Consider the following 12,809-nt stretch of genomic DNA (forward strand, 5'->3'; position numbering starts at 1 on the left):
GAATCAACCTATAAGTCCGATTGAGTCAATGAAGATATGATTGCCTATCCTTATGGATCGGGGGTACGTAGGAATCATTTTGCTGCGTGCTCCTCCATTAATTGATGTAGGCACACCAACTCACTCTTGAACTTTCCTCTAGTTGTTCTACGTCCGTGGACATAGCGATATTAGGTTGTAATGTTCACATCCATATAACAAAAACGGGGAGATGCATTCAAGCATGGATAAGCTCATTTCTGCAAATTAATGAAGACAAGTATGAGGCATGACCATAAAAACCATAAATAATAATAATAATAATAATAATAATAATAATCCCTTCGTTTTCAATATATAACGTCATATATTATAAAACAGTATATGTTCCACAGTTTTACTGCTTTCTTTAAAGAGGAACAGCTTTTTCTACTTTAACTTAAAATGAACATAGACGAAACGGCGTTGTAGCAAGCTTCTGCAGATTATGGCAGGCTAGCTGTTTCTTACCAATTATACAGTGAATAGTACTAATAGATTTCACTGCACAAGTGCACAAATTTATCTTGCAGGCATGCATGTGTGGCGCGCGCAGCGTTTGAAAATCGTGGTTATTTCTTTCCTTAACACACAACTCAAACGAAATTGTGGTTAATTAGTTATATGCTTTCCTAAAGACAAACTCAAGAAAATCCTGGTTATTTGATTTCCTTACACAAACTCGAATGAAATCGTGGTTATATATACTTCAAGTAAATCGTCTCAAACCCATGGTTATTTAATTGCTTTCCTTAGCACAAACTCAAACAAAATCGTGGCAAAAATTTCATAAAAAATCAAATGGGCAAATAAATTATGCTTTCGTTGAGAGTCGAATTCAAGACCTCCCGCTTACTAAACGGGTGCTCTAACCAACTGAGCTACGAAAGCTTATCTTTAAATTTTTGTATGTATTATTCTTAAATTAGGGCTCTTCGGCATTATGCTTGCAATGCCAATACCCATGAACTCATACACTTCGTATGTTATCAGAACGACTCAAAGGTATCAGAATCAAAATTGTATGATTACATGGTGGCTTGGATATAAACATAGTGGGCCACAGTTTAGAACGTCGTACATTTTAGATTCTGCACATAACGCTAACATTTGAACATAGAATTATTTTTGAAGCCTTTTAGTATGAAAAAGGGGAGATGATTCATGATTGGAATGTATACAAACTAATACCAGGTGCGCACAAGCAACACTTTCATTCGATACTTATTGCAGATGAAGACCCCTAATCCAAATACCACAAGAAGTTCGCATCAGAACAATTTCAAGAATCATCGTATAATTTGTAAATATCCATCCAGATCTGCAGCTGCTAGCAACTAGCTCAGCAATGACTAACCTAGTCCACTATTCGAACTTGAATGGATTGGAAAACTGAGGTAGCAGCACGGGGTCGGTTCAGATCAGAGTCGGCGACGACCAAGACTGTGTCTCCAGATTTCACTGAACCCTTCGACTTCATAAGCTTGATGGTTTGATTGAAGTTATCTTCCATGTTATTTGACAGTGGTAGCTGAAGTGGAATTACTCCCCAGTAGAGGTTCATGCTCTTTCTTGAGTTGGCATTATCAGTGAAAGCAAAAATGGGAGGGTTGGGCCGGTTGCGCGAAAGAAGCGACGCCATGTGACCATACTTTGTGTAAACAAAGATGGCATCCACCGCAAGGTTGTTTGCTGCAGGGAGAGTAACCATGAGCGAATATCAGATGATATTATAAAAAGGTAATATATATTTGCTTATCGAAATAAAAAGGTAGTGGATATCTGGAAAGGATGTATAAACAAGAAAATTAGAAAAATACCCATTTCTGCAGCACTGGTGCAAATTTGCTCTGAGATCCTATCAGGCAAAGCTATTGCAAGCTGATGTTGTGGAAGAAGTTTCTGCATGTTTTCCTCACGGCTCCATGATTCCATCCTCTCACTAGCAGCACGGAGGACTGCTAGAGCTTTCTGGGGATATGCACCTATAGCTGACTCTGCCGATAACATTACGGCATCAGCATATTGCCGTACTGCTTCAGAAACGTCTGCTACCTTCAGAAAGATAATGCCAGGTCATCAAGGAGAAGCACAAAAAGGTTAGGTAGATGGAATTAAAATTTCTTTTTGAAATGTATTATCCGTACATCGTGGTTATATTAACTTTATTTCCTTAAAAAAATAGATTACCTCTGCACGAGTTGGTGTTGGATACTCAACCATTGATTCAAGAAGCTGAGAGGCAACTATCACTGGCTTGTTCAACCGTCGACAAAGATCAACAATTGCCTCTTGGATGGCTGGGATTTGTTCTAAAGGAATCTGAACTCCAAGATCACCACGTGCTACCATAACTCCATCAGATGCCTCTATGATGTCTTTAAGGTTCTTGAGTGATTCAAGACTCTCAACCTTCGCGAATATTTTGATGTGTCTGGTATATAGCAAGATTGTATTAGTACAGCAACTAGCTAGCAGTTGCATAAAGATCTATCCAACAGTAACATAACTGCAAATCCTAAACTGAATAGGGTGGTAACTTTGGCATAAATACATCAGTAACACAAGTTAGTTCTATGGTTCTGTATTGCAGCTGAATACTTCCAAACAATTGACTTAATATGCTCTGCTGTGAAATAATAGCATCGATTTTCTTTCGTTCTGCACTTCTACCAGGTTTGCATTTCTAGATAAGACAATGTGATGCATTGATTTATAAGCTTAACTGCAGCAGCTCCAGAATTTTCTAGGACTCTCCTTTAGCACATAGACATCTATAATAATAATAAATTGACACATATATATTACGCAACAATCCTGTGAAACAAATAATTGTACACCATTTTACAATAATGCAAAGAAAATTCAGTTTAGCAAACTATAAAAGGACTTTATATGTCAGTTGTCTGCTCACTCTAATGATTTTCTGGAGAGGTAAGTCTTGAGATACTTGATGTCATTAGCATCTTTTACAAATGAAAGAGCGATGCAATCAACTCCTTCAGCTATCCCAAATTCAATGTCAGCCCAATCCTACAAGATAATATATGCACGCAGCAAGCATGCTATGAGAGAACAATTTATGAAATGGAAATATCCAGAAATTCTATCACTTCTTAAGAACTGTCACATGGAAACAGTACAAATGTATTAATTCAATTAACAGAAATACTTCATGAATAAGCCAAAAAAATTGTTGCAGTCTTCAGGGGAAAAAACAAGAAAAATGGGCAACTTTAAGGAAACAGTATAAATGCAATAATTCAATTAATAGAAATACTTCATGAATAAGTGAAAACATGCTGTTTTTTTCAGGAAAAAACAAAGCGACACTACATTGAAAGCGAACAAATAGCAATAATAAAGTACTGCATTTTAAGTTAACCTTTGCTGACAATGTAGGAAGCCCAAAGTTCCTTTCAACTAATTTTCCATTCCTCCAGAATGACAGTTTGGCTCGAGGAAGAAGCAAACCTGGGTCTGTGCACTTACAGCGCAAATCATTTCCGACCTTCTCAATAACTTCAAATGTTGCCATTCCTCCATCAATTACAAGCTCATCACCAACTAGAATGTCTGTAAATGGTATGTAATTTGTGAAAAGAACATTTAAATTCCTGTTATGGAAAACCAGCAAAAGCCATGCAAATCTTCAGACCTTCAGAAAACTTATCAAAGTTAACATGCATTGTGAATGGATGAGATTCATCGGTTCTTTTACTTGTAAATAGCCATTCAGAGCCATCCTGCAATATTTAATGGAAACAAGGAAACAATGGAATGATTTGTGTGAAAGAGAGTAACAAAAATATGTTCACAAAGATATTGAGATGCTGAGACAATTACAGATAAATGATAGTATCAATGAAGAGTAGATACTAACCAAAACTCAAACAGTGTATGGTAATAGATCAGGACTAATTCGATAAATTTTGCTACCTCACACAATAACTTGATGAATGGTTGAAGGCGTAAATTACAAAGATCGAGATGACCAAAGTTCATCTTTTTTTACTTGCAGTGCCATACTCTAATGAAACCTAAGCTATAAGCACGAAATAATAATCTAGTACTTCTAGTAGTACCAAGTCCGTAAAACTTTTTAACCATGAATATGTCCTATTAAGAATGCTGTTAGCACAAAATCTAGTTACTTCAGCTTCTTCGGCATAATGGAGGAACATAAGTGAAGACTTATCTGCTTTAGCATTACAAAGGCTGAAAGGGCTAGCCACTGTCCTTCTTTCGAGAAATACACTAGCAGCTATCCTTTTATTAAGGAATATACTATCTAACTAAGACTGAATTTATCTTAGTCTTTTGCAATATAAAGGATGTATAAAATATGCATACAAATAAATCAAATGCCAAAGGGCCATCTGCTAAATGAAAGTCATAACAATGTCTCTGTACAACAATTGTCATTTAGCAAAACAATCCCAAATGAATGGACATCCTACCCGAATGTTATGATTCAAATCTGGTCACCGGCTAGACCAAACTCAATCAAATTTGACAAAATTACTCCCAAGAAAACACCAATTGTTTTTATTTCAAATTTGGACAACCAAAATACCAAATTGGATGTTTCTAGGATGCACATTTGAAGGTGTGGGGCATTGTTGCGCAATTATATGAAATAATCCCCGGACGTCAATGCCGGGAACCAAATCGACAAGAAAATGGAGAAAGCACACCTCGGCCTTGACGGAGGCGGCGCCGCCGTGGTCGGCGACGAGGAGCTGGGACCCCTCGGTGTCGACCATGAGGGAGACGCAGAAGCCTTCCTCCTCGTTGAGCCTCCGCACCTCGCGCATCACGGCGCGGTGCCAGCCGCGGCCCCCGTGGCACAGGTTGACCCGCGCCACGCCCATTCCGCCGCGCGCCAGCGCCGGCAAAGCCCCCACGCACGCGGGCCCCACCGTGCACACCAGCTTCGTCTTCCGGAGCCCCATGAACCCCTTCTCCCGCAGCTCCGCCTCCGACACCACGTCCATCGCCCCCTCCACCTCCGCCGCCGCCGACGACGCCCGGATCCGGTGGGCCCCGCGGCGGCGCGCCGCCGCGGAGGAGGAGGCGGCGGCGACGAGGTAAGGCAAGGTGCTCGCGGCGGCGGCGGCGGAGGTTGCCATTATGGCTTAGGATTCTACTGCTAATGCGGCGGAGAGGAGGGTGATGGCGGCGGCGGCGGCGGAGGATGCGATGCGAGGAGGGCGAGGAGACCGACTCCTGCGGGTAGTTGAACCGAATTGGGGCAGATGACAAGTGGGTCCGACTGTCAGGGAGCCAACGGATTGGGCTACTTGGAAGCTGACATGTGGGTCCGGTAGGCAAATGTTGTTTGAGTTTGTTTTTTCTTTTTAAGCTTGTTTTTCCCGCCACAGGATGGCAACTTGTCAAAAGTCAAATATTAGCAGCGTTGAAATTCACACCCATCACAATGGAATATGAATTCGAGCAGTTTTATGTGAATTTGCACACGGTTTTGCAGAAACACGAACGATTGTTACAGCACAGCTTCCAAGTGTTTGCATAGTAAATCTGAAATTTTAATGCTAAGTGAATTTGGCAGGCTTGGTTCTGATTTCAATATGAATCTAACCTGGGCTATGTTTAGTTCCTAAAAAAAAGTTAGAAGTTTGGAAAAAGTTGAAAGTTTATATGTGTAGAAAAGTTTTGGATGTGATGGAAAGTTGGAAGTTTCAAAGTGTTTTGTCGTGGCTACTACAGAACTACTAGTACCATAATCGTAAATCCATCGAAATACTCCAAACGAAAAACAAGCATGTTTCTGAAACATTAATACGGAAGACAATAGATGATGTCACGGTCACAAAGAAACTGACAGAATGGTAACAAAGCGATGTCCTGGATTAATACATTCATATTCAGGTAGCAAACATAACAAAGCTGCACGAAAGCAGTCATCTCAACAGACACAACTAAAAAGAAGGGGGGAAAAAACAGAAATCGTAATCCATTTTTCGATGAAAAGAACAGCAGAGAGCTGTTATTTATCATCATACATCAGTCGAATTCAAGTGCTAAAGCAATGTCAATGAAAGCTGAGGAGCAGTTAAGCTAAAGCAGCAAGTGCTAAAATCAAGCTGATAGTTAGGTCCCCTACAGATCGTAGTTAGCACTGGGGCTGCCCATCTTTACGCCTCCGGTGATTTAACCTGATTCCTCAACCTGCTGGAACGCCGGACTGGGGTGGTCACCGCCTCATCATCCTTGTTTCTCTGCACAAACAAAGTTAAATTAATTAAGCATGCAACCTAGCACAAACAAACTTTCAAAGGATGAATTCAGGATATAAACAGCAACCGCTTAATTGTATACCTTCTTGGCAGGGATCTTCTCGTAGGTGGTGAAACTACCATAGGACGATGTGGGTTGCGCGGCAGAATCCCTCCTGGACACTGGATCAAGGCTCAGGCTCTCGTCCTCCTTGGCACTCCTCCTCCTGCCATAGCCAGAAGACAAGCTGCTGCTATACATTGAAGCGCCGGAGCCGCCGCCGAATCTCTCGGTTTCATCTGCCACAGGAGGAGTCTGAAGCTGTGAACCCTTCACACGAAGATGACCCTCGCTGCTCCCCGAACCAGATAGGGTCTTCTCGACAACCGGTTCAGCTTGATCAGCTGGTGCCTCAGCGGCAGCATTTGCGACAGCCTGATCTTGCTTCTTGCTCATGAGGAGGAAGGCCAGTGCAGCTGGAACAATGACGGCAGCCAGAGCTGCGCCAGCAGCAGCAGGCTTTGAGATTTTGTCCAGGTAGCTTGGCCACATCCCCAATTCTGACTTCATTCCATGATCCGCCTCTGGGCTCTCCTCTCCGTCGGCAGCACGATCACCCTCAGAATCATCAGTCTGAACATCCTGCTTCAAGGAAGAAGTGCTAGTTTCAATGTTCTCTAGTGGCTCAGCTTCTCCTGCAGGTTGGGAGGGCTCCAGATCCTGACTGAAGGATGCCATCTCTTCACCATTGCTACCTGAAACTTCTTGTGACATCTCAGCGTCTTCTTCCGGCATCTCAACATTAAGCTCCTCTGCTAAGAACCCATCATCGATCACATCTCCCTTATCAGTGATATCTTCTTGCTCCACATCACTGATCTCTGAAATCAACTCAGAATCACTTGCTGAAACAGCCTCCTGGATCTTGGAATCCTGCTCAAAGGCACTGGCACCGATATCTTCCATTAGAACTGGCCTTGTTTCAACAAAGTTGCAGTAGAGATCAACACCCTCGTGCGCACTTGCAGCTGCAGCACTCAAATTGGCTGCGAAGTGCGGACCAAAGAACTCTTGCTCTTGCGCCCAAACAAGGGATTCCCAGTAGGATGTGACCAGATTCAACGAACTGCTTGACCATTGCTTCAGCCAAGCAGCCAACTCCACAGGATGCAATTCTTGAACTGACAGAAAGTCCGACACCTTCGACAGGGCGGTTAGCGGCATGACCGGAGAATCCACCGGCGGCGGCGGCACGCAGATGAGAGCAGCAGCCATGAACACGACCAGCGCAAGGGGAGCAACCAGGAACCTCAGGGAAGACCTCTTCCTGGGACGACGAGCTCGCTCGGAGCTCGCCGTAGACTCCGGCGCCGGTGTCTGGACACGAGCGCGCGGGGAACGCGTCGCTGGCTCTGGCGTCAGCACGCGAGCCCGCGGTGAACCCGACGCAGGCTCCAGCGGCAGGGCACAAGCATCAGCCGCGGGAACAGCGGCGCCATCTCCGAGCTCAGACGACAGATGCGCTTGTTGTTCTTCGTCTACAAGAACCACCTCCTCCTCGCTGCTGCTGGTGGTGGTGGTGGTGACGGTTTCCTCGCTGCTCTCGGAGGCGAACCCGTCCTCGAGCCGCCTCACGCCACCGCTGCTGCCTTGCCGGTACAGATCGATGCGGGGGTTGGGCTTGTAGTGCAGAAACCGAGGCCTCGGCGACAGGTAGTTCGTCCTGGGATCGTACGGAGCCGCACCCTGGTCCGCCTCCGCGGAAGCAGCGTCGTCGAAGGCCGTGGCGTGGTGGTGGTTCTTGCACGGGGGATTCTCCACCCTCCGCTCCTCCTCCCCGCCGAACGAGTGCCTGGAGCCGGCCGCCGCGGTGACCGGCGTGGATGCGGCGGGTGGGGCAGTATTGGGCGCCCCATCGAACGAGAGCCGGAGGCGTCGCGGGGCGCCCGCCTCGGACGCCATGGGCTTGACGGGGGACGAGGCCACGGGGTAGAGCTGCTGCTGCTCGTTGCGCTCCCCGAGCACCTTCTTCCTTGGCGAGGCCTTGGACGCCGCGGAGATGGTCGGCGCCATGAAGTTCTTCGCGGCGCCGGCCGCGGGGCGAGCGGGCTTGGGCGCCGCCGCCGCCCTCGCCGCCGCGTCGCGCTGCCCGCTGTTCTCCTTCTCCGCGCACCACGACGCCCGCGGCGACGCGTTCCTGCACACCGCGGAGCTCCTCAGCGCCGCCAAATCTGCCGCATCCAACCAAAAACAAAAAAAAAAAACACGACTCGATCAAAATCACCACGAAACCATCAGATCAGATCCGCTCGCCGCAGAAACGGAAAGCTTGTTCGAAAACGAAACCGGAAACAAATCAAAAAGAGACGTTACCGCAGGGGGAGGCGGCGGGGCTGGAGTCGGCGCTCCTCCTGACGGCGCAGCCCGGCCTCGCGCCGGGGCCGGGGGACGGAGACCTCGCCGTCGCCGCAGCCATCTCGATCTGTGGATTCGGGGGGAGAGAGAGAGAGAGGGTGAATTCGAGGCGGAGAATTGGGGGGGAAGGGGCGCCGCGGGGGATGGGATTGCTTGGTGATTTTGATCTCCAACGGCTACAAGACTTTATCGCGGCGGAGCTAGGGGACAAGTGGGGGGAAGGGCGGAGAGATGACCGTTGGGATTTGGATGAGGAGATGGAAGAAGGATTCCGGCCGTTGGAAGTTTTTTTTTTTTTTTCCAAACCGACCGTTGACACCTACAAGCGCAAATAAGGTACAGTCGTACAGATTATTACTATTGTTATAAAATGTTTGTGCACGATTGTTAAAATTCCTGGATGGCTGGATCTACCACGCGGGTCACAGACTTTGCTGTGTTATTTTGAGGGGTTTGGATACCATTTCCTAGGCACACGAAACCTAAATAGTTACTAACGCATGATTAATTAAATATTAAAAAGATCAAATAATATATTAATATGATACTTTCAAATGAACTTTCATATTCTTCTTAAAAAACACACAATTTAATGATTTGGGAAGCGTGTGCAGAAAATCAAAAAGTAAAAACTAGAGAGTGGAAGAAAATAACACACCCTACTGAGTTGGATTTTTCGTGGCACAGAAACGATGCAAGTAATTACCATATGATTAATTAAATATCAATTATAACAAATAAAAATGGGTCTATTTAGTTTTTTAAAAAAAATAAGAAAGCGTATTTGTTTAGCTAACAGAAAATGAGTAATAAGTTGCCACCATAGACTCACTAGTAACCTCGTAGGCGTGTTCGCAGGACTGAGAAAAAAAATCATATGGCCTTTTAGTTTTAACACGTTTGAAATGCGTGGATATTTAAATCTTTCCTGTGAACCAAAGCAGATACGTTGATTCGAAACGAAAATGGGCTCGAATGCTGCGACGGATTAGTGGCCTGCCTCAAACTTGAATATCGGGAGTATTGGGCTGGACCAACGGGGCTGGGTCCAAGTCCAACACGTACATCGGGATCTCATCGCATCCCGACCTAGCCGACTAGTTCTGGGCTGGTTCATTCCTCGCTATCCAGGTCGGGCCCAACTAAATCTAGGCCTGCTGTTCGGGCCTCAACAATATTCCGGTCCAATTTACTCTGGGGCGTCACTCTGGCGCAGGACACCAACAATTGGTCATATACCACGGAGTACTACTAGCCTTGTTACAAAATATAAGAAACTTTTTTTTCTTTTTAAAAAAGTACATTAATATGATTTTTTAAAAATAATTTTCGTATATAAATATTTTTTAAGAATTTGGGAAACGTACACAGGAGAGACGAGAAAGTGAGTTAGGAACTACTACCTTCGTCTGGGATCTTAAGACAATATATTTGGACATAAGGTATATCTAGATATATTGTCTAAAGATGGATCTCATCCCATCTTAAATTGCTACATTCTAGATGAAGAAAACACTTAAAAAAAGAACACAACTGCCAATCGACGGAGAAATTTCAGTCCCAAAATCTTTCCTATTTAGATGAGAATAAAACTTTTTAGTCCCTATCACATCGAATGTTTGGACACTAATTATAAATATTAAACGTAGATTATTAATAAAAACCCATTCTATAACCCTGCACTAATTCGCGAGACGAATCTATTAAGCCTAATTTATCCATGATTAGGCTATGTGATGCTACAGTAAACATACGCAAATTATAAATTAATTATGCTTAAAAGATTTGTCACGCGAATTAGCTTTAATTTATATAATTAGTTTTATAATAAGTAGTCTATGTTTAATACTTCAAATTCATCCCATATAACTTGGATGGATTAAAGTTTAGTTTATGTTTAATTCCTTTTGTGTTCTCGTCTTCTCTCGTTGGAACTTGTGTCTATGCACCGTTGAATTGAATTCTTCCGATCTACCACAACCACGCGCAGTCACACACACCGGCAGTCCGGCACAACGTATCTGACCAACCGATCGATCGATCTCTGCAATTGGCCTGACCGACTACACCCTGGCGACTCGACTTGGCGAGTCACATGCTGGGAGCCCTGTTTCGCCGCGCAGCGAGCGAGCCAGCGGTATCAGGCACATTTTCCCATCGATCATCGGTATCATCTCGGCGATCGATCGACGGATTTTTTACGGCAGCGAGGGTAGCATCTGCGTAGCGTGACGACGCACAGGTTACCATGGAGGCTACTGCAGGTGGCGACGTCGCTGAGATGACCCGAGAGAAGGGACAGGCCCTCTGGCCAACGACGTGACCGCACCCGCACCGCACCGGATCGGACCAAACGAGACGGGACGTGCGTATATAAGGACCTCCACAGCGACAGTGTACTAGGAGAGGTGTTGCCTTTTTTTAACGGATAGAGTACTCTATTTATCTCATTTTAATTGACATCATTAGTTTTAATGTCTAACTTAAATTGTTCGTCTTATTTATCATCTAATAACAACACAATACTAATCATAAAAAAATTTCAAATAAAACGGACAATCAAATCTGGAAAAAAAAACTCATAGTTGCAGTGCGCTTAAAATGAGACGGAAGGAGTATATCATAAGGTCAAAAAGGTAATTTTTCATTAATATTTTAATCTATTTTCCAAGTTCTTTAAAAAAGTACTTAATAAGTACACTTATTTTGACAGAGTTCTAGTAAAATTAGCATATGTAATGATTTATTAATATATGATGAATTAAGTACTATTAACTTAAAAAACTTAAAAATAAATTAATATCTATTATATTATTAAAGGAATAGAAAAAGGAGCCTCCACGTTCGCTCTCATAGCATAGAAATTCTCACATTAATCGGAGAAAAAGAAAAAACAGAGTCCATATAGAAATACAATTTAGAAATACCTGAAATTCGGAACTAAAAAATAAGAATATTAGAAGAGGAGACTAGAGTCCATATAGAAATACAATTAGGAAATAGTTGAAATTCGGAATTAAAAATAAGGAATATTAGAAGAGGAGACTACAATTAAGAAAAAAAGAAATTCGGAATTACAAAATAAGGAATATTAGAAATAGAGTATGGAGTCCATATAAGAATTTAAAACTAACTAAAATTCGGAATAAATATAATAAAATTAAAAGTAGAGTTTAGAGTCCATATAAAAATACAATTTACAAATAACTAAAATTCGTAATTAAGAAAAACATGGGAAGATGAGTTTAAAGTCAATATAGGAATACAATTTAGAAGTAACTGAAATTCGAAATTAAAAATTAAAGAATATTGAAAGATGAGTTTAGAGTCCACATAGAAATATAATTAGAAATAATAAAAATTCATAAATAAAAATAAATAATATTGGAAGAAGAGCCTAGAGTCTATATAGAAATACAATTTACAGAAAATTCGAAATTTAAAAAAGAAATATTAAAAGACGAGTCTATAGTCCATATAGAAATATATATAATTTATAAATAACTAAAATCTGATATTAAAAATAATTAATAACTAACACGTATATAAAATACAATATGAATATTACACATTAGTAGTTTCGTAAAGTTATTGCAAAATTTAAAATTATGTTGTCATTTTAATATATTTGAATAATATAATGAGAAAACATATATGCTATTATACTAGAGAAAATATATTATGCTACCTGCGTAATCTGTGCTAGCCACTATGCTAGTTATATTTTAAAGCAATTTTTATATAATTTTGTTTAGAAATCGCACCATTTAATATTTTGAAAAATATGCACTCGAAAAATGAGAAAGTTAATTTGGGAAAGTTACTTGAAGAACTCAGCCTTAAATTACATAAAACCTTTTAATCCTTTCATTAAGGGCACTAAAATTACATGCCATCGAAAACCAAAATGCCCTGTAGAGCAGGTATAATAGCATGCTATAAGCCAGCTATAAATATATTTTAAAGAGATAAAGAAAGAGAGAGAGGAGCAGCAGGCTATAGATCTGTAGTCAGCTACAGCACGAACTTAAAGACGTAATATGTGTATGACAGGTAGGATCAGATATTAATTGTTTAGTAAACAACTACTATTGTATGAATTAGCTATTAGGTTAGCTATAGATGATTTGGAGTTA

The 12,809-nt window shown here is 42.3% G+C and overlaps 2 protein-coding genes and 1 non-coding gene across 3 annotated transcripts; all 3 read right to left on the bottom strand.

Annotated features, from left to right (window-relative positions):
* Nucleotides 1-835: 835 nt before the first annotated feature.
* Nucleotides 836-909, bottom strand: TRNAT-AGU (transfer RNA threonine (anticodon AGU)). The gene has a single exon. It is a non-coding gene; the product is annotated as a tRNA-Thr (tRNA).
* Nucleotides 910-1,129: 220 nt separating this feature from the next.
* LOC127767100 (plastidial pyruvate kinase 1, chloroplastic-like) lies at nucleotides 1,130-5,268 on the bottom strand. Its single transcript, XM_052292322.1, has 7 exons — nucleotides 4,716-5,268; nucleotides 3,677-3,764; nucleotides 3,404-3,594; nucleotides 2,933-3,051; nucleotides 2,209-2,452; nucleotides 1,839-2,073; nucleotides 1,130-1,710 (listed from the first exon to the last, which is right to left on the bottom strand). Exons 1-7 carry the CDS (start codon nucleotides 5,148-5,150, stop codon nucleotides 1,376-1,378), a joined length of 1,647 nt encoding a protein of 548 aa, XP_052148282.1. The 5' UTR covers nucleotides 5,151-5,268; the 3' UTR covers nucleotides 1,130-1,375.
* Nucleotides 5,269-5,871: 603 nt separating this feature from the next.
* LOC127767099 (uncharacterized) lies at nucleotides 5,872-8,857 on the bottom strand. Its single transcript, XM_052292321.1, has 3 exons — nucleotides 8,632-8,857; nucleotides 6,361-8,489; nucleotides 5,872-6,260 (listed from the first exon to the last, which is right to left on the bottom strand). The coding sequence occupies exons 1-3, from the start codon at nucleotides 8,732-8,734 to the stop codon at nucleotides 6,177-6,179; spliced, it is 2,316 nt and encodes a 771-aa protein (XP_052148281.1). The 5' UTR covers nucleotides 8,735-8,857; the 3' UTR covers nucleotides 5,872-6,176.
* Nucleotides 8,858-12,809: the final 3,952 nt, after the last annotated feature.

Source organism: Oryza glaberrima, chromosome 3 (genome assembly GCF_000147395.1).
Source record: "Oryza glaberrima chromosome 3, OglaRS2, whole genome shotgun sequence".
Taxonomy (NCBI): Eukaryota; Viridiplantae; Streptophyta; class Magnoliopsida; order Poales; family Poaceae; genus Oryza; species Oryza glaberrima.

Excerpts from the sequence above, each read along its gene's own strand:
- LOC127767099 (XM_052292321.1), bottom strand. The coding sequence starts at position 8,734 with ATGGCTGCGGCGACGGCGAGGTCTCCGTCCCCCGGCCCCGGCGCGAGG. Across the intron at positions 8,490-8,631 it reads CCCCGCCGCCTCCCCCTGCG|ATTTGGCGGCGCTGAGGAGC; the intron begins GTAACGTCTCTT and ends TGGATGCGGCAG. Across the intron at positions 6,261-6,360 it reads AGAAGATCCCTGCCAAGAAG|AGAAACAAGGATGATGAGGC; the intron begins GTATACAATTAA and ends TTGTTTGTGCAG.
- LOC127767100 (XM_052292322.1), bottom strand. The coding sequence starts at position 5,150 with ATGGCAACCTCCGCCGCCGCCGCCGCGAGCACCTTGCCTTACCTCGTC. Across the intron at positions 3,765-4,715 it reads CCGCCTCCGTCAAGGCCGAG|GATGGCTCTGAATGGCTATT; the intron begins GTGTGCTTTCTC and ends TAAATATTGCAG. Across the intron at positions 3,052-3,403 it reads TTCCTACATTGTCAGCAAAG|GATTGGGCTGACATTGAATT; the intron begins GTTAACTTAAAA and ends ATTATCTTGTAG.